The 25,584-nt window shown below is 43.5% G+C and overlaps 1 protein-coding gene across 1 annotated transcript in view; it reads right to left on the bottom strand.

Moving 5' to 3' along the window:
- Positions 1 to 3,626: 3,626 nt before the first annotated feature.
- cntln (centlein, centrosomal protein) overlaps positions 3,627 to 25,584 on the bottom strand; it is an 82,950-nt gene continuing 60,992 nt past the window's right edge. Inside the window, exons 22-27 of the mRNA XM_062388979.1 lie at positions 24,635 to 24,761; positions 24,272 to 24,409; positions 23,609 to 23,794; positions 18,015 to 18,212; positions 13,582 to 13,656; positions 3,627 to 4,771 (exon numbers count right to left, since the gene is read on the bottom strand). Of these exons, the coding sequence (XP_062244963.1) occupies positions 4,661 to 4,771; positions 13,582 to 13,656; positions 18,015 to 18,212; positions 23,609 to 23,794; positions 24,272 to 24,409; positions 24,635 to 24,761 (835 nt within the window). The 3' untranslated portion in view covers positions 3,627 to 4,660. The remainder of the gene's footprint in view (positions 4,772 to 13,581; positions 13,657 to 18,014; positions 18,213 to 23,608; positions 23,795 to 24,271; positions 24,410 to 24,634; positions 24,762 to 25,584) is intronic.

Here is a 25,584-nt window from a genome sequence, read left to right as displayed (position 1 = left end):
ACTAACGCACACCAGACCGCCGTTGCGTGTTTGTGCGTGTTTCACAAGGCCCAGCAATCCCCACGCCAGCCCGCTCCACTCAAACATGCTAATGTACCTGTGCTCTGCTCTAATTGGTCCCAGTGATGCTCGCCCTGCTCCACCTGTGTTCATGGGAAGCCTCCAGTCAGTCCTGCAGTCAGGCCCCCACCACTGCGTGCGGTGCTAATATTATGCAAACAAACACTTCTTTGTTGTTTGGCACTTCTTTGCGCCGACCCGCCACTGTGGAAGAAAGGGAGAAAAGTAAGTGCAGGGAGAAGGAGAAAAGGAGAAAGGGATGAGGGGTGGGTGAGTGTGTGTGTGTGTGCTTGAGTTCATTAGTATGATTACCTGAGGTGTGCTACTTTACAGGGGGTAATCTGCCAGCCCGCTTCGTACCCTCCAAACTTCAGCCAGTCCGCTAATGAGCGCTTGGAAAAGTTAGTCAAGGTGGAGAGGTGCTTTGAGGCGCTATCCACCACAGACTGAGGTGTTGTTATATATGCCGGAGCAGCAAACAAAGGATGGCTGCCTGCTTTCAGAACTGATAGGACCAATGAGGACTGATACTGATGGCCGTTTGTGAGTGCACGTTACACAACGGCACCCTGGGTAGTTTGTCGACTGATGGACTCTGAACCTCAGGAGACAAAAAACCTGAAATCCCAGAGAACCACACAATGCACCCAACATTGAGAGTTTGACTTATCAGGGATATTAAGAGCCACAGTCTCTGCACCGACATCCCAGATTAGACATCAGAACACCGGAGGGTTCAGGTGGTCACACTTTTCCAGAGAGTCCCTTCTCCCTGAGGTGATGTGGAGCGCGGCAGCTTCCCTCCTACGCTGTGAGAAGAGGTGGATTAGAGACCAGATCAACCCCTCTCTCACTCTCCCTTTCCATCTCTTTTTTCTTCTTCTCAGGAGCTCAGGCCATGGCTTTAGAGAGACGGCTGCCATGAGCAAGGCTTAGGACAGTCCAGGGGGGACGGAGAGAGAGAGAGGGAGAAGTGCAAGTGCCAAAGAAGAATGCAAGGGCAGGAAGAGTGTGGTCACGATGGACAAGACAAAGAGAAAGAACCAAATCAAAAATGTACAAAGGATAATGTTTATATGTATGACCACACACAGATAGTGGCCGAGGGGTCCAGCAAAATCAGAGTCCTCTTCCCTTTCCCTGTGAAGTGGAGAAGTTACGGATGGATCCTGGAACTTTCCCCCCTTCCTCTCACTCTCTGCCTCTGCTTTATCACAAAGCATCAAAACATAGCTTTAGTCCCCGAGTGGCTGGCCTTTTTATCTGCTCCCCAGCTTCCCACGGCAGGCCGCATCCACCCATAATCTGCTGCCGTTTCATGTCTGGAGTGCAGCGGAAGAGGATGAGGGACTTGTTCAAGTGGAGATCAATGAGGTTGTATACATAGCATGCGTGCATCAGGAGAGGGAGATTCCCTTCCTGTCTTTAATTTGGCATTTTTCTCATTAAACCCCTGACTCTAATTTCTTACGGTTTCTGTCGTACACACTGTAAACAGCATCTACCTCTTGTTACCGAAGCGGCTCTCTGTGGATCGGAGCTGTAAACAAGATGCATTATTCATTTGTCAAAAATACATTTGGCTGTGTCACAAGCACCTTGTGTTTTTTTTTTTGTGCCAAGTGTCTTTGCGTGAGAAATCAAAGCAGACTGAAGAATTGGCAGCGGTAGCCAGGGTGTGAAACTGTGTCAGTGAAGTAAAGGAAATCACCAGAGGCTGTTCTGAGGGATCTGCGAGGACTAATTGTGCATCAGATGGAGGCTGAGGAAACTCTCTGTTATTGCTCCGACTGTTCTTGTTAGCCAGGTGACCAGTCTCCCACCCAAGTGGCGCACACTCAGAAAGAGAGGGAACTTCAACACAGAAGCCTTGGGACACACAAAACACAAACCCATCATCGATCGACCCCAGAGTCAACCCGTGACCCCTGACCTCCCCTTCCCCTCCAGGAGCAATCTCCTGCAGGACTGTGCGGAAAGAAAAAAAAAAAAGAGTACGTGAAAGTTGGATCTGAAGAAAAAGAGACGGAGGCAACAAAATGACACCAAGTCGATTGTGTTGGAGGGAATAAAAGAGGAAGGGAGGAAAACTTTGAATTTGGAACTACTGATCAAAGTAATTCCCACAGGAGACCTCGCTTAATGAGAGCTGCACCAGAGAAGAAGGGTGGAAGACAAGGAGAGAGTGAAGGGGAAGAAAAGAAGGGCACGGCACGCCATTCCTACACAGACAGAAAAAAACCAGAGATGAATCATACACAGCACCTTGCGTGAGATGTGTGTGTGTGTGAGTGTGTTGGAGGGTGGATGCTTGAAGGGTGTTTTCAAGATTGTTTTAACGTCTTCACTGAGGGAGCGTCAAAGGCAAGGCCAGGTTAATTAAACCCAAGGGAGCAGCAGCTGAGGGGGCCCGCATTTGAATATGTCATAGAAATAGCATGAGTGTGTCAGCCGAGGCCGGAAACATGTTGACTATGCATTACGCACTTAAAGGAAGAGAGAGGGAGAAACACAGACAGTCAGACGGCAGAGGGGGGGGGGGCTCGGGGATAATTTGCGTGGCACCGAAGCCTCTGTCTCTTATACCCGCTGTGCCACCGGATTCCTCTGAGTTATTAATGTTTGTCATTAGCCACATTATGCTGGAGGACAGTGACTGGGAAAAAAATAAAAATATTGCCGAAATTTATATGGGACAAATATTGACAATAGCTGGCTCTTGGGTGTTGGAGAAGAAGAAAAGATGCAAACTATGTTAATGAATGGTAATTAACCACCAGGGTTTGTCTCTCCTGGATCCCGGCTAAATTGGTCCCTGAGTTGCAGCGAGAGACAGTCCTGGCCTAATCCTTTATTATAAAAAGATAAAGGAAAACGACATCATTAGCATATATTTGAGAAGGGAGGGGGGATTAAAAAGTGGAATTATTTATTTTTAATTCCTGAATGGAGGATTCTTCACACCATAGTTAATTATACATAATAAAAAAAAAAGAAAGGGGGAAAGTGGTAAAGAGGAAAACAAAAGCTAGTAGAGGTAAAGAGGGGAGTTAAAAAAAAAAAGGGATGATACGAAGGGAGGAGTGTGAGGTCTCTTGTGTAGGAAGCCGACTCAAGGACAGAGGAGACCAGGATCATGGTTTAATATTCAAAATGAATAATAAGAGAGGGAGGAAAAGGGAAACAGATAAAAGGCGTCGGAGGTAGATATGTCAAGGATGGAACCGCTCCTCGAACACACCCCTGTGCTGTGCTGCGTGAGTGCTCGTGTGGACCCTTGTTAATGATGTCAACAGCAGGGGTCACTTGTTACAGACAGGAACCATGCTAACAGTCAGCTGTCAATCATGAGAGAGGTTGAGGACCCCCGCGGTCCACCAGAGATCCTCGGTCCCCACCACACACTGACTGACAGTCCTTTGAACCGCTGGAACCAACCGAATACAGAGGGGCGTTTAGACCAGATCCTGATATTCAGCACAATAACACAGTGTGGACAGGAAAGAAGGGAACTGAGCTTTATTTGAAAATCAAGAGATTTTATTTTTAAACAAAACGATTGGCACAATTCACAATTACAGTATCAGTAAAACAAGTACAGATTAGAAATGTACAATGGAATATTAAGACCTGTTAAGGAAAAACAATATCAGAGATTTATTGAATTAAGTATTGATATAACAGGGAAAAATAAATGAAATTTACAAACAAAAGTCTCTAAGTGTCTATGCTGAGGGATGACCTTCAGAGAATTTGCTTCTTTTGTGGAGGATGAATTATTTGGTAGTGGTGGACTGTAAAGTTATCGTTCGTAACTTTTTATTTCCAAGTGTTTTGTTTTCCTTTATCTTCCTATAATTACAAATTTATTCTGTAATATTGTGACTTTTTCCCCTTTTTCCCCCACACAAATTAAGATTTTATTTTCTCCTGACATAGTTTTTGTTCTCCAATATTCTTTTCCCTTTAAGTAGCCCTACTGCTCCATCACAGAAAACATAACAGTTTATATAGCTTCAAGCATCTCAAGCAGAGTTAATTAGCATCAGAAATAAATACTCCAATCATCGATGGGGTCTCTGAGAGCAGAGCAATCAGGTCTGATCAATGGATGTAACCTCTTTCTGCTCTGTGCTGCACTCGACTTTCTCAAAGTGTCGACTTGGCATGGCTAGGTCAAGTCCCTGCACCCTTAGGTCCTTGAGTTGCCAAATAAATTAGGGGGGAGAGGTAAAAGAGGGTAAAAAAGTCTCACTTAAACATTAGCGTAAGCATTTGCCTTATCACCCCAGGTCTGTGCTGAGAGCGGGGGAGAGTGGCTGCACTGTAAATTAGCTTGGCGCTAAAGGGCCCTGTCTGATAGACATAGTGCATTGAGGGCTAACACAGATGTCGAGGGCTCATTTACAAAAGCCGGGCTGCTGTGTTGCGCCAGTGGCCCAGAGTGAGTCGACAGCGCTTTTCTCACAAATATTGGTTCTGCTTCCCCGGCTCAGCTTGGCTCAGCCCACCTCCCACTGAGTAGGAACCAGTGAGGGAGAGACGAAGGGAGGGCAGAAAAAGAAGAGGATGACAGTTTTCCCAGCCTCAGCCCAGGGAGTCAGGCTTTTTCGCTGACTGGTGTTGCGAGCGTGGCCAGCTCTTCTGTCAGCACTTTCCTCTCCTTCATCTTCACACGCACAGCCTCCATTAGCTGGCCGGCAGAGGGGATCTGCAGGGGAGGGGAAGGATAGAAAAGGGGTGTGGGGGCGGCGGTAGAGACGGGTTAGAGGAAAATGAGGAAGACACAGATACACCACTATTAAAAAAAAAAAGGGTCAGATGTTTGACACCCGGCGGCTTTTCAGAGAGCTTATGTGTTGTTTTGTGGAAGAAGAGAACCTAGGATGGGGCCTGAGGACTCGTGAAACTTTTGAGGGACCATTCACGTTGAGTGCTTTGACGAAGCATCCACACATCGGGCTGCGCAGCACTAGTTTCAACTCCTCATTTCACACGTTACTCTGACCTGTTTAAGTTATTCTCCAGACTTTTTCTTGCCTTCATGGATAGGACAGATGTACGGGGAAAGAGGGAAGAAAGAGGAGAGGACGTGCAGCAGAGGCCTGAAACCAGAGGTGGACCTGCGGCCGCTGCAGTTCAGCCACTACTTCACAGGAGTATTCCAACAAATTATCCCAGTCTGACATAAAGAATCATTCACAAGCCTTTATGTACATTTACGCAAATGTTGTGGTTTTTCCTGTCTGATTAATTCATTGAGTGATTCCTTGGTAAGAGATAGGAAACTAAATCTTTCTCCCTCTTAGGTTCAGTTCAATCAGTTCCATACAGTCGATCAGGAGAGTATCTATAAAGTTACAACCTTCTGTTACTCTCTCTCTCCTGCAGCTCAACAAGGGGAAGTTAGATATGTTTTTTTGTACTAAACCTGTAGTAAATTTGAAATATCCCCATATTATTTTGAAAAATCATATGGCCCCATATAAGATTATTTTATTATATATATACATAGTACATATATAATAGGTTTATGCATGTCACAAATTTAACTCTGTCTTCTCCTTGTTCAGTTCATGAAAAGGAAACATAAACATATAACTTGGATCATATTTTTGCTTTGAAATGTGAACCCGTCTTTTTAATAAAGATTTTACCTGTGCCTTGTTTTGATGGGGCTGAAGACGCAGCATACCTTCACCAGAATTTTAAGTTTGTCACTTTTAAACAGATATAAAGTATAGAATCAGTCAAGGCATCACTGGAGACATTTATGACCTTGTTGTGTTTACTGAATTCTGTCTGAGCAGGGGAGGCAAGTGGATGAGAGCCGATGTCCACTTAATCATACAGGATGAAACATGTTGAGCATGAAGGTACTTTTTGTGTGTTTTCTTAATTGTTGTCGTGCAAATTCTGGAGAGGTGAAGATAAAGAGGTGGGAGGGTCTCTCCTCAGACTTCAGTCTAATTTAGTTTTTCCTCCTGAATCAACACAAGGATTTTATGGTCATTAGGACACCTGATCAAAGAGAGGCATTCTTATGATATCACCCATAAATATTCACTTCAAGTTGTGTGCCTTTATACAAGCGCCTTCGCTGAGCGAGGGAAATAAATTAATTCCCTGAGCAATTGTCCAAAGCGCATGGCCTGAGATGAGAAGTGGACGGGCCAGAATGAAGATAGCGATATAACTAACTTTACTGTTTAACATCTCCAGGAAGGAAGGGGGGAAGTGCAAGGTGTCGTGTTGCTGTGCTCTGCCTAACACAAACTCACAACACACATATTGGTATTAGGTCTGCGGCTGACATCTTTTAAGGACACCGAAAAGCACTGTGATGTGATTTGAAACCATCAACTTATCAATTTCCAATACAGCTGCAGAGTAAGAGCCTCTGAAACCCATGTGCACATAGGAACACTCGCCCAGGCCTCCCGCCCCCTTGACACCTCTCTCTTCTTCATTAAAGGTAACAGGATACGGGAACACAAGGCCCTGTGTGCTGGGAAGTGAGTGTTAAAGTGTGTGTGTGTGTGTGTGTGTGCAGCATGTGTTGTACAGTGGGGAGTCAGTTCCAGCAGCACTGGATGCATCAAACACACAGCGCTATTCCACAGAGAACCACTACACTGGAGTAACTGCTGAGATATCTCCCTCTGCTGCCGTCCATCTGGGAAAACTCTCTGCTTCTGTCTCACACACACACAAAGACACACACGCACAGACAGACACACACACTCACACACACACGCACAAACACACAATTTCCTGATCAGCTAATTGCACTTAGAGCCACTAACTATGCAAACAACTATCACTAAAATAGAGACACAGCCACAACACAAGGCTCCATGGGACAGGAAAGTGGGAGACTGGATCATTAAAAGTACAAATATGGGAATATGGGTAAACAACGCTAACAGGTAAACATGATCTAGATAAGGCCATCGTGAGTACGACTTGATAAAACTTTGACAGAAAACATTCAACTTTCAATCAACTTTAAAATGCCCGAAGTATTTTGAGGCGTTTTATGTTTTTTTATCGGTGCAGCGGTTAACGCTGATTGAATCCCAGTTGTGTTGAGGTCTTTCTGTGCAGAGTTTGGATGTTATTTCTGTGTCAGCGTGGGCTTTTCTCTGGCTTCATCTCACAGTCCAAAAATATGCAGCTCGGGGTTGGGTCAGATGGAGACTCTAAACTGCGTGAATGGTTGTTTATATGTCAGCTCTGCGATACACTGGCATCGTGTCCAGGGTTTACTCAGCCTCTTGCCATCAGCTGGGATTGGCTCCGGCTCGCCACGACCCCAAAAGGATAAGCGGTGTGGATAACAGATGGATGGAAGCTTTTATCACAGACAGTAGGGAGATGACAGGAAGCAAGAGAAAGAAAGATGGTAGTCTCCAACCACAGTCGAGCTGCAGTTCATGATCACTGTCTCAACGCCTACAAATACGTGGGTACCCGTCTAAACTCCTTCATGACAAATCAAAACCTTAAGAAACAAATCCCTAGATTCTGGCACGAGGAAACACAAGCATTCAAACTCACAATCAAGACACCATCGCTGCCTTTCATTAAACTGCCCCATTTGCTTGGGACAGATACCCTGCAGGGTGGTTGGAGGAAAGCTGTGATGCAGCTGCTCTACCTGATCCCCTGGGCTGCTTCAGGCGACGTTAGGAACTGGCAGTAATGTTATGCTACAGCTGATTTAGTCAGGCCCCCTGTCCCCTTTGGCAGACCTCGCCAACACCGGCGCTGAGCAACACTACCACTGTTTTTCAAGAGGTCCTGTCCCCTTTGGCAACACTGAAACAGCTACTATAGCATTAAGCCATGCTAACTCACACCCATTACTATTCAACAGGCCCCGCAGAGCAGACCTTTTGTCTAGGTGTGATTTCATGAACACGCTTCAGAAGGGATCTGGCGAGTAAAGCCACTGCCACAGTGTGTGTATATCATCTATACATATATATATGTGTGTGTGTGTGTGTGTGTGTGCAAAGACAAGGACAGGGGCTGCAAGCAAAATGTGTTTTTATGAGCCAATTAAATGACATTGCTATTCTACAGCCTGGGGCATTCCTCAAGGCGAGGAGCAGCTCAAAGTTGCAGCACTCCAGTGACCATTGTCTGGTAGTGGCATTACACACATCAACTTTCTTTTTTCCTTAAAAGATCGATCATTCCAGCTCTTTTGTCTTCTCCCTTGGAACGAGTTAGCGCATTGGCCCAGTTTGTGTGTAGCTGCAGAGATCGTGTCAGGCGGTCGCAGAGCTAAATGAGTAGGAACACGAGGGGAGGGGGATTCAGAGTCCAAAAGAGATAGAGGGTGTACATCACCTAAATTTCTTCATGTGCTCAGCAAATAACTACTTAGTGTCGCCACATTATCAATTGTAACAGCCATATATAATTAGGGTGGATGTATTATACTGTAGAAGCGATGTTTCTGTCATTTTAAATGTTGTGATAAACAAAGATGTACGCTCCTGCTTGATTTCATAATAGTTGTAAAAAAACAAGGTGTCAAATTTCCGTGGAATGACTAGAGTGTTTTCAAAGTGCTGATAGATTCCTGTGATAAATCTCTGTCCCTGCTGGCTGCTAAGCCGTCTTCAATCTAGGCCACTATTCAAGGTGAGGGAGAAGTAGTTACAGTAGTTTTATCACAGAGGGGAAAGCAGCTCTTTGATCTCTGATCTTCTCACTTTTGTTTGAAAATCAAATTTATGATACAGGGGAATAACAACAACAACAACAACAACATGATAAATAGAGTAAGAAGATGCCATAGCACAAAGGCACTATACTAAAAAGTCTTGCATTTAATTAACTCCAATAATGAATATGTCACATTTGCAAAAAGGGGCTCAGGTAAGAAAAACCACTAAAGCACCGACAAGTCTATTCTCTCCCTCTCCTGCGTAATTACCTACCCCTGCAGCGGAACAGATCCCTCTCCTTTCTCCCTTTAGGCCACTAGAGACTGATATGAAAGGGAATTGGACACTTGGGGCCACAAAACCTGTAATTAAAAATCTCTCCTTTTCTTGATAAGTTGTTTGGAAACATCATTTCAGTGCGCAACATGCATTTGTTAGGGATCTGACCTAAATACACCCAGGATTAAACACAGGGAAGCACCGGGTCTTTGTTTCAGGTTCCTACTCATTAGGTGTGAAAATGAGGTGATCCAGACACAAGCGGGGTGTAAATATAGAAAGGTGATATCCATACAAAACAGATGCAACCTTTAGGTAGAATTCAGCAAACGAGAGCACAGCCATGAATAACAGTGCGGCTCATGTACTGGAAGCAGTGACAATCAACTGAAGCGGCCGTGACTGCACGGCGAACTGTCACGTACAAAAACATGACGGAGGGAAAAAGGTGTTTGTTCAGTGACATGAGGGAATGTCCCAGAACAAGCCATTTATTCAGTGAGGAGACGTGAACATTAATCCTCTTTATGTGTTGACTTTAAGAGTCCACTGTGCTCCAGAGAATGACCCCCGGGTGCAATCAGACTGGCAGCAACGTTAAAGCTCCAAAATAGCATCACACCTCAAGAAATAATGATATTATTCACGTGGCTTATTCAAGTCGAGTCCTGAACCGTTTGCCACACTGCGGTCTGCCTGGTTACGTAATGACCCTTTAATGGCAAAGGAACAGCACCAACACACGTGTGTGCTGTTTCTATTTATACGGATTTAAACACACTGAATAAGTCACGCTGTGCTACGCCATTAACAAGAACTTTAACACCAGTCTCCTCCAGGGAACTCCCTCCTCCAGGCCCCCGCCGCTGTTCCAGTGACATATTTACAGTACAAAGGCTCAGCTCGAGTCCCCTCCACACACATACAAACACACTTACACAGACAAAAAAAGAGTGGCTGATTTAATTAGCTCAATCATTAAATGAGGCTTAATTAGAGTCACTTTCCTTCGGAGAGAAGTGTGGGACTCCGAGCCGTTCCTTGTCATTACGGAGGCATAATGAGCCACACAACACAACACAACGCACTTCCCCTCGCACTCACAGCACCGACAACAATGGGAAACTTTCCGAGACGCCAAGTGCTGAGGCTTTGTTGTGTTTAATACCGAGGGTTAATGATGCAATGCCCTGAGAAGTGCCAATGTGGAGCGAGGTTCTGTCAAGAAGTGACTTCAATACAGTCTGTTATTTAACATCATAAAAACTATGTCCTTAACGGAGCTACAGCGACCTCCCCCCAACGTTCAATAAGGAAGAAATTACAACAATCATTTCAGCCCTGTGGTCCATCCATTAACACCTCTGATGTTTTATTACGTGTCCAGTCCAGATTGGTCCGGCCTGTCTCCACTAGTGCCTTAATGTTATGTTCGCCTGCTTGTTATAGTTTGGAGGCTGATAAGAAGTGATGCCTGTACGTCTCCCCCGGGTGTGATTGTGAAGTAAATATTAGCTGGCCCTCAGCGTCACCCCATACTAGTAAACCAAACCACTGTCCTCTCATAAAGAAATCAACAGAGTCAATGACTTTTTAAATGTTATTATGCTGTCATGAGGCTTGAGATGGGTACGTGTGTGTACAAAATGAGTCTGAAAAATGATCTGGGGGGAACGTGTGTGTTCTCGTGCGTGTGCACACGCTTGCATGCACATGCTCCTCCTGTTCATTATTGGCCAGCAGCAGAAGCCAGTCATTTCCCTGTCTTCATAAAGACTTGGCCCATTAAATTCTACCTCCAGTCAATAATTAGGACTCTACAAATAAACCAAAGGCAATTAAATCAATGCTTCCCCGGGTCGGTGCCTGGACCCTACGGCCCACATGGACACTCCATCTTCACTGCTGGCCTTATTCATGGTGGGTTGCTGTGGAGCCATACAGTGCACCCCCTGGCCTGCTCATGATTATTAGATAGCACCGTCCCTCGATCCTGACTATGGAGCGCTGCTTATGGTGGCTCTCTACTGAGAGGCGTAGGGTTTGATTTCATTAACTCACCAGTGGAGGTGAGAGACGAGGAAATGAATGCAATGTTTCATTTGGTTTTGAGTGGACATGTGGGGCAGCGGTGAGGGGCCTCCGGAAATCTATGCCACTTCGTTGGCATGAAAGGATCCGTAACTCAACATATATAAAACCGCATCGCTACACAACACACTTGTTTGCCAGTGTCTCGTGGAAGTCTCTCTCGTTACGTTGACATGTGGCAGTGGATGACAGTGATGGCGAACAATAGTCCACATAACAACACACAAACCACTCTTCTGGTCTTTCACACATACACAGAGATACAACACAGAGTGAGTGATGGGTTTGCTATTGACAGGGCCACTGAGATAATAAAGTGCTGTCCCACTGGCAGCTCCATTAGGCACTGACAGTGACAAGATGAGGCTGTCGTGAGTGTGCACACACACAAGTGGGTACACATACCCGCACATACGCACAGAGATGGACACAACCTCATCCTCTTTCAGTGACAGCCAGCCAGTTAAGGACATGGATCTCTCTCTCATCTTTTCTTTCACTGGGTCTATTTCTGTCTCTGTCTTTTTTATCCAAAGAAGAGTGTGTGAGTGCAGCTCAGGGGTAAGATCATATCATTATTAGGGGAGTGTGTTATTAGTGTCACAGGCAGGGTGACAGGCCGGGCCATTCCACTTCACAGATGTTCTGCTTGGTGAGCCTTTCATAAGCTATGACAGAGAGTAGAGAAATCAAGGGGGCACAGTATGATAGTTCTTGAAGTCTTTTCCCCTCACTAAGAAAACGCTGGCTTCTCAGAACCAGCAGACGTGTTGAGGAGACATATTATTATCAAAGCAGTTTTTAAAATGTCACAGTAAGAGTTCCTCCTGAATTGAACAAGACTCAGATGCTAGAATAAGTCAGAAATAAAACAGCTAGAGAAGAGGACAGAGCAAGACGTCCTCCTGATATGACAGTAGTCTTTTAAAAACCAGAGAGCAAGGAAAAGGCAAGTTAAGAAAAGAGAAGAAAAATATTATAAATAAATAAATACCACCCCCCACCCCCCCCAAAAAAACTGAACAAGATGGACTTGAAAGGGGGATAGAAAAAGTCTGTTTCAGTGAGGGGGGATGACTGCGGTGGTCCCAGCGGTCCCCACAGGGACCTGGGGGCAAGTCTCAGCCTTGTCATACTCCGCTCTTCTCCTCCTCCTCGCCCCACACCAGCTCCGGCAGCTCCCCCCGTCCTCCACCACCCCTGTTCTGCCAACGGAAAACGTCGATAGCAGGCTGCTGGTGCCGAGGTCTCTGGTGGACACTAGCTCATTCTCCCGGCATCGACAGGCCCGCCAAATCAATATTTAGTTCCCCACTAACAAGCTGCCTCGGGGTCTGAGCCAGAGAGAGAGAGAGAGAGGGAGAAGAGAGAAAGAGCGAGAGAGAGAAAGAGAGAGGGAGAAAGAGAGGAATGCGGGACAGTGGAGGATGGCAGAGAGAGAGACAGAGAACAGGGACTGAGAGCTGTCCAGCTAGAAGGGAAAAACATGGATTCAGTAGAGTTTTGTATGTGTGTGTGTGTGTGTATGTGAGTGTGTACGTGTGTTAGTGTGGGAGAGGGAGAGGAAGGTGGAAAGGTCAGAAGAAGATCTGGGGAACAAGAGAACAGTGTCTGGTGTGTGTCGTGGTGCGGAGGCGACGCATGAGTGCCTGCGGCAGCCGCTGACAAGAACACAGACAAGACACACACACGCACACACTCGACACTCTCAATCATACACATATCACAGCGAGCAGACGTTGACAGCACTCCAGTAAAGCTCCAGCAGAGCACTCACAGATGAGTGGATGTGCTCACCAAGACCCACACACAGTGAGGATGTAGTTGCTTTTCTTTGTTTTATCTTTTGCATCATTGTTTCAGAGCCTGGAGCTGGACACATTTGGGTGGGAACTAAAATTCATCATCCATTTACCTAATATGGGTGAAACTGGTATCCAGTTGTTTCTATCCTAAAGACTGACAGAGCATATCGGCAAGGGGCAGTTCAAATGTTTGGTACGATAGGTATCTAGAGAAAAACAATGCAAAATAGATACAGAAATACAAACACTAGAAATCTAACTTGAAAATTAAGACGCTACACTAATAAAGTCTATATATAACAACATTTTAATATTAATATATTTTTTAATCCTAAAATGAAACAGCAAATTAAAAACACTAAATCAAGATCTCTTTTTAAGCTATTGTACTGTAAAATATAGCAATATTATTATTTAAGTAAATATAAAGATTTACCTGTGCATGTTTTTAGTATAGTGGTAACACTGCTCCATGTCATTTACTTTTTGTTACCATCAACATATTTTTGGTCACCTTACCATTTCTACTACTGCAACCTCAACGGTAGGGAGGATGGTGAATTATTTTACTCTGAGGTGAGACGGAAGGACTTCTTATTACTGAGGGCGTGGAGGAATGAGCCGTGGAGGAATGAGCCGTGTTGTTGCAGACGTGTGGGACTCACCTTTTGCTGCAGGATGTGGTGTAGTTGGTCGAGCCACTCCCGGTCAGTTGGACCCTCTGAACGAGCCTCTGTTCCCTGCAAACACAACAGCGAATATGAAAATACACACGCCGATAGACATCATGCCGATGTTTAGAGAGAATGCTTATGTCACCTTTAATATTAATGCTTGGTATGTGGATGAATTGTGCAAAGAAGTCAAGTAAGACTCAACATGTGCCTCAGACTTTTGCAGAGAACCTGCGACTGTATCGTAACACTCTCCTGTGTGTCTGCCGCTTTAGGGCAGGATTGTAACATCACACTGGCCAGGACCTTGAAGGAGATTTCTCTGGAGACTCAGTGGCCGGGTACGCCAGTATATGTTTTCATGCTACTCATGTAAAGACCTAACAGAGTGGTAGCCTTGTTAGTGCTAATGAACAGGGTGAAGATCGACTGCATGGCCATGTACACCTCAGCACTAATGTGCTACCTCTTCACTTTGAACCCCAGGTGTTTTCTGCTCCAAATTATGTGACGAGCCTTGCACCACCTCACAGGGACACAGGGAGGGGAGGGATGTGTGTGTGTGTGTGTGTGTGTGCAGCTGCATTTGTAAGCTGACGGACCTGACAGACAATCCTGTGAAGTCTGGAGAAGCATGGGCTGTCCAAAGCCGCAAGTCCACATGGCGTCTTATGCAGACTTTATGTGAACTTTGATAGAGTCAGCTTCAGCTGCAGGTGCTGACTTCACTAGCAGAGTGTATGATGAATGTTACCCAACATTCATAGCAATATGGATGTGAGTCAGACAAACAAATGTTGGTTTTCAGGTAATAATAAGAAAACATCTAACCAATTATGTTTTAGAGAATCCTCCTCTATGAAAAATATTAGCAATGTTAATGCCGAGGAGGATCATATGAAGTGTTCCTCTACATATCACACATCTTCTGTATGTGTGCAGTTATTTTGTGCAACAGCTGACAACACATGTTGCATGTCCCTATGTATATAAAATGCAGTATCGTAAAAGAAATCCATCTGCAAACTAATTTCACTACTTCATTTCTGAGCATGAGAGCTTTAGACATAGCAGACACAATTTGTACGTTTCACAGTGTGTATGACCTTCTGGATCTTATTTTGAATGTATATTTTACATTAAAAAAAAATCTCCATGCACACGAAAATATTTGCGGCCAGACAAGAACATTAAGGACTACAAACGCTCAAACAAGCAGCGTGTACCAGTAGGTGGTGATAGAGTCTACATCAACCATCCGTCAATGGTCGAAACCCAGAGAAGAAAGCTGAGGTCATTTTTTCCAAACTCTCTATTTTACAAGTTTTTACGGATACGCAGAAATCTGAGTTTTGAAATTTGCACTTTGGAAGGCATTTAAAAAAAATCTCAGTTTTAATGACTCAAAACTCAGTTTGCGTGTGGACAAAAGGCTCAAAGGCTTTGCAATATATCTACATTAGTCTGGACAGGGCAAATGACCGGGTCGGCAAGGGCTTGAGAATTCACATTTGGATTTAAGTACGTGTTTCACCATTGCAGTCCCCAGCTTCCTGGAGCCCTCCATGTGTGATCCCGGTGACAGCACAAAGGCTAGGCTAATTTCAGTGTGTGCCTAATTAGTGACTGGTGCTTAGAGTAACTGAGAAGAAGATGGAGAGCAAGCGGGAGGCAGTGTGTTGTTACATTAGTGAGAGAGAGAAAAAGAGGGTGAGAGAAGAAAGTCTACTTGTGACTGCTGCCTTCAAGCCTCCCACAGGGGTGAACATTGTGTGTGAAAAAGTGTGTGTGCGTGAGAGGCAGTCGGTGCGCTTGTCCACCCTTGGTAGATATATAACAAAGCACGGACGCTCCATCTAACATTAGGTGCAAAACAAACTGGCCTGGCAATTATAGGCTTATTACATCTGGATCATTAACTTCAAAACTAGCTGCCCAGGGAGCCTGGAGCTGCGCTGCCCTCCCTGGTTCTCAGTTGCATGCTATGGAATGGATAGAGGCACATTACAGTGGGCAGCATGATACATGTGTTGAGGAGCTACACGCCTTCTATACATCTATGTGCATCCATTACATTGATTTGTATGTTTTAAAGTGTTAGTCTGTAAGGAGGCAGCTCTAAGTGTCTGTATTATTTTCAAAACGCTTGAAAATCTTTTAATAAATTAAAAAATACAAAAAAAAATAATAATCACAACTAGGAATATTACATTTAAACATTTTGATATGTCAGACATTCAAAATCGAATTGATTTCTAAATCAAGTACCAATACCCTCACATGTTGGAAACTTCTGTGAATATCGTTGACAAGTAAAAAATCTGGCACACCAAAGAAAAGTAGCTCAGTTTGCAATGGAGTATTCTCATTTAAAAGTAAAACTGAGAAGTACAAGCAATCCCAGGGAGCCCCGTGCTCTCATTCAGCACACTGGTATCACAAAACCAAGTGAATAAATGAATACACTTGTGTTGGACTTGTTGAAGACTGACTGGAAATTCTGATAACCTCATGTCATGTCCTCAAGTATAAAGAAAAACATACAATCAGAGTAAAAGCTCAAGACAAATCACAATTCTAAATCCTGTATGAATTTTAAATCTCAACACATTGTTGACATACAACAATGTACACCAAACCAGCCTCAGTTTAGACTATGGACAGCTTTAGATCCATTTTTTTTTTTATTCTAACAACTCGTTAGCATAGTGGACCTCAAACTGGTCACCTCTGCCATGTTTGTTCTGCATGTTGGTTTGTTTGTTTGTAAGAAAGATTACACAAAAACAACTGGATTGGAACAGCACAAAGCCTGGTGGAGGGAGGTGGGCTAGGGAAGAGCCCATTTTGGTGCAGATGTGGATGAGGACATTTTCCCAGGGAATAATTCATGCTTCTTGGTTAAAAATACAACAAACAGGCATATTTAGGTACCTGATATTTATGAGTGTGTGAATGTGATGCAGCTTGATTGAATTCAGGGGGACTGTTAGACCTTGGTGGAGGTGTGCGCTCTGCAGAGTGCCTTTCTAGTTTAACCTGTTTTTGAGCTGCTTCCAATGCCAAGTTGAAGACACTTATGTGAAGACATTTTCAAAGCTCTTTCAGTGAGTCCAGCACGAGTTTCAATTAGGGCACATATGAAATCGCTCTTGTTTCCCCATGACAGCCACTTAAACAAATGCAAGTACAGACAGAAATGATTTCTCCTGGGATCTATCTATTTTTCTGACTCTTTAAAAAAAAAAAGTCACACTCTTAACCTAACTGTCAATTATTGAATGGGTGTGTGCATGTTGTGATCTATGTTCTATCAATTAACAGGAAAAACCCACTCACCATGTAAAGGCACCGAGCAGTTGTTAACCACCATTAATACGGCAGCGAAAACGAGCGGTGAAGACAAGAGAATGACTTCTCCCACCGAAGTTTCAGCCCTGATGAGGGGGACTTTTTGTCAAGTGAGAAACAGAGTCCTGTCATCTCCTGGGTGGAGCTGGGCTGCAAAAGGCTCAAATTGGTTTCAAGTGTGAGTAAGTGCCTGGTGCGCCGTCTCTCATCCTGTGATAGATGGGAGGAAGTCCCCGAGGATGGGAGGTTGATTGTAACACGGAGCTGCTAATTGACGACACGGCTGGTATGATGTATGGTGCAGAAAGGACCCACCAAGTTGGAAAAAGAGTGTGAAACTCAGACTTTTACAGGCAGATTGGAGTCAAAAGCAAGAATCTTCGACTCAACAACAGCTTTCACCGATGAGAAAGGAGTTGTACTTACTCAACTCAAAATAAATCTTGTATCAAGTTGACAGGTGCTGCAGGTGCTGACAGGTTTTTGATCTTGTTGAGAGCAAGAACACCGGCTTTACACATGAAGCCACATCCTTTTCTTGTTGCACTGCAACTTCCCATCTTATTAGGGTCATGTCTTGGTGTGTGGTTCACCTTTAAGAACATTACTTAGTGCTCAGCCTTGCTTACTTGCCCCCGTCTATTTACTCATCAATAAGAGAAGGTCAGACAGGGCAGAAGTTTCCAGGAAGGCTAAATACTATTAGATAAAGGTGGAATGAACTAAGATCAGAGAGCTTAAGTTTCTCCTGATTTCCTCTATTTTTCACCAATTCTAAACTAAAGCAACCATTTCCAGAGGTGAAGTTGTTGTTGCTCCTTGCCACACAGTTATTCTCTTTTGACAAAAAAAGATACACAACGCCACAAATCAATATTGATGATATGATTTCTTTCCCAGTGCTCTGGTGCAATCACTGAGCAAAAACCGTAAGAACATTTTTAACGTTTTTAAAAATTTTACCTTACAGAAAATCTATTAAAGGTATGTTGAGTGCTGTGGGCATGATCTAAACTTGATATAGATCCTCAAGTTAGCAGTTGTATAAAATGTTGACTGTCTCTTGGCCTTACCTGATCAGTGTCCATTATGTCCGCAAGATCGTTCTCTGACATATTGAGAATGGAGGCAGCGATGGATTTGGCTTTGATCATCGACTTGGCTGAGAGGCCGCTTTTCACTGCCACAGTGTTGGCCTGCCTCAACCTCCTCCTCTTCATCAACTGCTGCTTGACCTCTTGAACGTCTAAAAGTATTTCACTGGCCAGGGCCTGAAGGGGGAGGAGAAGAAGGAATAAAAAGAGAAGAGGATGATGAAATGGATATGGAAAAACAAGAGGGATAGCTCTGCCTGACAGATGAATAAATGAAATTGATCAAGCATGCGCCAGAGAGGCCTAGTACATTATGGAGGAATATTGAGTTTGACACACTCAGATTCTCTTCGGTTTCGCCTCACGCTCCCTTCTAGGAATATGGACCTGAGGGTTTGTTGCCCCGTCGATTGAAAGCTGAGGGAACAGCGCTTTGATATCAAACACACCCCAAGTTTTGCTAAAATCTACACAAACAGAGAATCATGCATCAGAGAGGGAAAGACAGTGCGCTCCTGAAAATACATTCATTTATTTATTTGCTTGCTGAATGTCTCACAGTACAACAGGGCAGCATAACACTGTCAATAATTAAGCTACGAGGGGCTGTTTCAAATGGCGCCCGAGTGAATGGCAAGTGAGACGAGGAAGGCCGGGGATGGCACAGTTGTCTGGCACTAAATGGGAGTTTGCTCTAAATACAGAGAGACAATTAAATGTTAAAACTGCCACTGTACACGAGAAAGTCAATAAAGTAAACTCCCCTTTGCTTCATTTTGAGCTTATTGATCGAGGCAATAATCTTCTGTATCATTCCCCTGTAAGCCCGCTGAAAAGCTGACCTTGGAATAGGTGGTCAGGGGAGAGAAGGCTGGAGACAGGAGAAGTTGCAGTACACACAAACAAACAAAAAAAAAGTACAACTTACTCCTGGACATTGCACAAGTTAACCAAGTACATTGTGTACACGACGTACACAAAAGTAAGAAGAAACATGTGAAAATGATGAACAATGTTGTATAAGCGACGGACGTCTCAATTGCAAGCATCTTAATTTAATGCAGGTTGACCAATCGCAGTTTAGAAAGGCAGTGGTGGTTCTTACAGGAGAGAGCTAAGGGAGAAGTGGGAGGCCTGCTGCTTACTGTATATGAGGTTTGCTGCAGTTTGTTTATGGACAAAAAATATACACATGCGGCGCAGAGGCATTCAGAAATTTAAATGAGAATGGACCACAGTATACAAAGCCCACACATATTCAAATAATAAAGTTCAGTGAAAGGTCAAACAATAGTATATATATATATAAATTAACTATTGGCAGATTTGAACCAAACAAAAGAATGAAAAGTGTGAAATGTCTTCTAAATCCAAGTGAGCAGCACCACTGCAGTTTTCTTGGAAACCGATATTTGCCTCTCTGTTTAAAAAACAAAAACAAAACCTCCATCCACATTACCTGTTTTACAAAATATCTGTTCACGCGAGAACACAACGACAAACGCGCAAACAAACATGCCGGGCCAGTAGGTGGCGAGAAAGTCTACATCAATGATCTGTCAAACACCAGACAACTCTGTGGTCCAAGTAATATTGGGTGAGGCAGACACCTGTGAATGATCATCATGTGGTGTGGTAAGGCTAAATGTAGCAGCACACTTTTAATTACACCTAGCAGGGTTAACTAAATATAGAGAAACAGGTACATAGTCGTCATTGTTGTTGTTTCTGGTGCATAGTAATGACACAAAGCAACTGGGTATTCACAAAGTTAACAGTGACTTCATCATTTCCACTGCACTTTACATGCACACACAGACACACAGAGACCTGCACTTTAGAAAATCTGTTTTAGTGACTTTAAACGCCGCTTGTGTGTGGAAGAGAGGCTGAAACACGGAGGGAAGGGTTTGTTTTGTGCAACATTAAAGTGAATTAAATTAAACTTCAAGTACTGTTAAATAATTTTCACTGGTGGACATCTACTTTATTTCAAAACGACAGATAGAAATTATGACCATAGTCCAATTCCTGATAAGTGAAAGAAGCTTTAGCTCTTTCTGGGTGATCTGAGCGCTGTGTTTACCCTTAAGGAATACACAGCTCATTAACCAACAGTCTTTTATTTACAGCCTAATAGATATTCACTGTCACTGGTCGAGGGCTGTGCTCAATTGACCTAAACCCAGCATTTGGAATAATCCAGACAGAGATTAATGGGTGAATTCATCACTCATTCTCAGTGCTGGAAAGGACAAAAAGGGGAGGGGGGGTACATAACCACACACACACAGACACATACACACACACACACACACACAGCCACAGCACTCACACAAGCTATTCAAATACACTGAGTGCTTGTGTGTGGGTGTGTGGGTGTGTGTGTGTCTGTGTATGTTTGTGTTAAGAGCTCTTAGCCAGGCTCGTACCACAATCACTACAGCCAGAGGGCCAATTTAGACAGGATGAGGATTAGGGCATGGAGATGGGGATCAAATGAGTCGCTAAAAAACATCCTCTTTAATAACTAGCCACTTCTGAACCTCTTCACACACATAATGAAACAAAGGGCCATTCGAAAACATTAAGAGCAGAAAGGGAGCAAATAAATGCTCTGATTTAGTTAGATTATGCGGGCACCATTGAAATGACTGTCCCCTAAATCTTGGTGTGAGATGGGTCATAATGCAAAACTCTTTCAAAGGTTTAAAATATGACTTTAAGGTAATCAGAAGCAAACATGTTGTTACACTACTGCTATCCAAGAGATTAAAAACAATTTTTAATCAAAAACAATTTCACTTTTCATTGGGGATGAGAAACCAAAATATTCTGTGTAAGAGAAGTACCTAGAAAGTGTGTGCATGTTCATGTTCATGTGTGTGTACGTGTGTGGAGTAGTCACTACATGCAGGGCCACTGTTTAGCAGTTCAACAGCAGTGCTTACAGCCTGGGGCGTGTGCAGGGGCCAAAAGGGTTTGCTGGCACACACAAAAAAAAAGTCTCCATACACACACATATAAAACAAGGAGGCACAAAGAACCCAACAAAAAAAAAAAGAAACCCAGCTCGTAAAGACACACAGATGCATACACACACACACACACACACACACACACACACACACACACACACACACACACACACACACACACACACACACACACACACACACACACACACACACACACACACACACACACACACACACACACACACACACACACACACACACACACACACACACACACACACACACACACACACACACACACACACACAGAGAGAGCCCTCCGGTCCTGATCAATACATGACAAGAGTAAATCTCCTCTGGACGTCAGGCAGTCCAATCAAAGGGCTTGGTGTTCTTATAGGGGATCACAAGAGCTAAGGGGAGACAAACAATGATGTGAATCCTCGACAACAACACAATGGCCCCACCAGCCTAGGGTTATGGGAATGGAGGAAAGGAGTAAAACGATTTTGAATTGTATTTCTATGCATGTGTGTCTCCGCATATAATGCAGGTACTATTTTTGGTTGCAGCTAGATTTGCATGATCTCTTTCACACATGGTTTCACCGTGTGAAATCAGTGGAATCTGAGGCAGGAACAGGAAGTGGACGATAATACACATCCAATGCCCCTGCAGTTCTTTGCAGATGCAAAATGAACCATATAAGGACAATAATTGTACCAGTAAATTTGTATATTTCTGGCATTTGTAGACAAAACAATTGCATACGCCATCTAAACTGTCGTTATCTTCCATTTGATTAATGCGTGTGTGCAAATACACTGCTGCCACTATCTATCCCTGCCAAGCTCTTTCCTGCTTTGACAGACAGCCGTCAGATGAACCATGTTGATGGACAGTCTTTATCAGTCTTTGCCAGACACACAAAGACTGACACAGACACACAAACACACCTCAAGGTGATGGATTAGGCCTACACAAAGACAATAGTGCCCATTCCCAATGGGCACACAGCAGTCTCACAGTAATGCCTTGTGTCACACTGTGCACATGCATTATGGCATATATACACATCCATTCACCTTCTGACATTTATAGAAGAAACAGTTATGGTAGAAGGCTGAGCAAGGTTATACTAACGTCATTCCTCCAAGACACATCCCAGAGCTGCCAGCTTGAATGTGTAACGCCACCAAAGTGCTCTGGCACAGAGAGGAACCCTACAGCTGACTTTCTGAACTGGTTCCTTTCAATGTGAAGGTCCAATGGTTGGTGGCTACTTAATGGTTATCAAAATGGCAGCTCTAACCGTTAGGGTTCATTAGCTTCATGTTCACAGTTATGGTTTTGTCGTGTATATTCGTTAGAGTAGATCATGTTGGTATGTGCTAAAAACACAATGACAGGCTTATATTTATGACGCCTGCCTGTAAGACTCTCAGACAGAGAATCCTCAAGGTCTTTACCTTTTTGGGATGAACTTTGACTTAGGGTGTTGTTTTTGACCAGCTAATGGATGGATACAGAGGGAATGTTTTTGACCTATGAGTTTTTATCTTTAGACAACAAAAACTTGCCCTAATTTAGTAAGTCATGGGAGTAACCAACGTCCCTATATAAATGGGTGTAAGTCCCCTGCACGTCAGATTTCACTATTCGGCGTGTATCTCCTGTTTCTTGTAATAAACTCTATTATTCTGAAAGTACTCGGCCCTCAGAGTCCTTCCTTCATCATCCACAACTTCGACAACACGCTGCTTGAAAGATACGACAGTTTCAAATAACATCAGAAAGGAAAACTGAGAATCTTGTCTTGAGAACCTTCTCACTCCTCCCCACAAAAGTGGAAATCTCTTAAATCATTGCTGTCAACGCAAGTTCACTTGTTTCTGATTTCAGAGGTGCTGATTCTCATGCCGCCATTCTCCACTCCTTAAAATACAGTTTACTTAAAATACAGACATAGCTTCCTGGCTATATGGTTGCAACCCAATTTCCTGAGTTGCTTCAAGAAGTCCAATGTTAACGATTCACATGTAGTTTGGATTGTCCCCCATCCTCCATGTGACATTGAAAATGTGTGATGATGTGAAATCCCAACAATATCAACAGATGTCAGTGTATGATTGTGACTCATTTCCCCCAGGAAACTTTTCACTACAGAGCATTCCAACTACATCGGTGACAGCTTCCACTCTCGGTTTGAAAGTTTGACAGATGGTCCTTTAAGGCCATTTAAAGTGCTTCTTCATGGGATCCCTAAATCCAGAGTTTTTACTTCTGCACGAAAATACAGACCAAATAATCCCTCTGAAATCTAAATACAAATATATTATTAACGAGTGCACAAAGGTGGGAGACAATCTATGTCCCATGAGCAAGTTTTGTGTTGTTTACAGAGGTGAGCATACCAGTACCCCCACCTTCACATTTTGCCCAATTATCAATAGATTAATCAAAAAAATGAACTTTGGAGTTGGTCCTCCCACACAAAATCACAGGTGAAGATCTTGCAGGCAGATAATACCTTACTGGTTTAAGATGAGTGAAATTATGTTTGGCCTTTGAACCCTTGCCTCCATTATACAGTACCTTGATGAAAGAATGAAGCTGTTCCAGCTGAGAGTAGACAAAGCCGAGCTGTCTCTGCAGCCTGTCCAAAGCATGGGAACTCTTTTGGGTCAACCCTTCCATTTGCTCAGCGGCCGTCTGGTCCAATGCAGCCAAAGCCTGCTCACTGGATCCTAAGCGCGCCTGTAGGGCATGTATGCGCTGATCCTGTTAAGAAAAACAGCAGCGGGTCAGCAGTCAGAAAAATAAACAGATCAGACACAACATCATAGCTGGACAATGACTTTAATGTTGAGGCTGACTGGTGAATAGCCACAGCCTGTTTTGGAAGATTTAATTTGTGATCTTCAACCTATTCTGTAGTTTTATTTTTTTTGTTTTACAACTTGAAAAATTGTTTTCTAAAACCCTGTACCAATATGTTGGTAATGTAATGTAATGTTCTTGCTATTAATGACATACAGTGAAATATGATTTAATGCGATGACAAATAAATTGTACACATATGCTGTATAATATGACAATGAACAGGTACTATAGAGTTAATTATACTGGATACTGATAAAAGTGCAAAGGACAACCTGTTGAGAACAAAATTAAAGTTTTCCAAAATACTGCAGTGAACATTTCACATAATCCAAATCCTCTGATAAAGGTGAGACCAGCAGATTAGTGGTTACAAACCTTTTTTTCCAGCTCTTCCTTCAGTTTTGTGCTGGAGGCCTCATGCTGGTTTTTCTCTGTGGTTGCAACATTCAATCTTCTCTTGAGAGAGTCAATCAGCGCCTTCCTGTTATTGGCCTCTTCCGATAAAGTTTTAACCTGGAAAGGTAGCCAAAGCCAAATTTGTTATTTTACATGAGACACTCAAGTTACATATTGGTCTTACATGTATTATTCTTTAGACTCAGCAGTCCCTGTCGTCACCTGGGAGGCATAAATCGCTAGGCTCTAAGAAATATTGAATAATATTGAACACATCTTATCAATCTATCAAATAGCATCAAACTAATGGGATGCCATGATGACAGAATCTACTGCGTGTACCTTCTTCTCCAGCTCCTCTACTTGTCCTCTGTAACTTTTCTCCATCTCCTGCAGGAACTTCAGTCTCGTCTTCATGTCCTCCACCAGCTGCCTTTTCATGTGCACGTCTCGCTCCGTGTGGCTCGCCCTGAATACATTAATGTGTGTGAATTCTACAACGATATCTATATTTGTCTAAAGGCACACTCACATACAGCAGAACAGCCCCCTACCATACAAACACACACACACAGACACACACGAAGCTGGCAGGCACAGTGTCCCCATGCAGTGCATCAGGCATGACAGCTCATTATGACAACTAAATACACTGGCATGCTGTTTGGGTAAATGGAGGGGGGGGGGGGGGGTTAAATAAGGATGCATATATAATTCTAACTGGCATATATTAGAACAAGTGCTCTTGCGAGGAATGCCGCTCTGAGTGTGACTGGGGAGTCCTTTTTGACAAATGATATTTAGAATCAGCAGTGACAAAACTTGTAACACTGCAATCAAGTGTTTAAATGTTTATTATTTTTGGACCAGTCACATTGACAAACACATCAGCAAGGGAACTTGGTTTGGGAGAGACTGATTATGAAGGGAATATACTCTCGTTGTTTGTCTTTTTGTACTGTGCAGATTATAGTTCCCTACACAGAGACATGGCCGTATTGTAAATGTTCATATCTGTTGCAGAAATGCACCACGTGTCACTTCCTGTATTGATAATCTGCTGTATAGACATGTTTAATATTCCAGCATTCTGCATAGCTATATTATGGTGACGCCTTGTTTTAAATTGGCACAGTACGTTAGCATGTTTTATTCTGTTTTCATAAAAGGCAAATTTGAGGCCTTTCTTTACCTTGGGGAATCGGAACAAATAGAATAAAGATCATAAGGATGCACTTAATTAAAAGGCTTCTCTATTTTTTATTTATTTCAAAGATGAAGTGGATTTTCCA

This window comes from Platichthys flesus, chromosome 5, assembly GCF_949316205.1.
Source record: "Platichthys flesus chromosome 5, fPlaFle2.1, whole genome shotgun sequence".
NCBI classification, from domain to species: domain Eukaryota; kingdom Metazoa; phylum Chordata; class Actinopteri; order Pleuronectiformes; family Pleuronectidae; genus Platichthys; species Platichthys flesus.
This window is presented reverse-complemented; position numbering and strand designations above follow the sequence as displayed.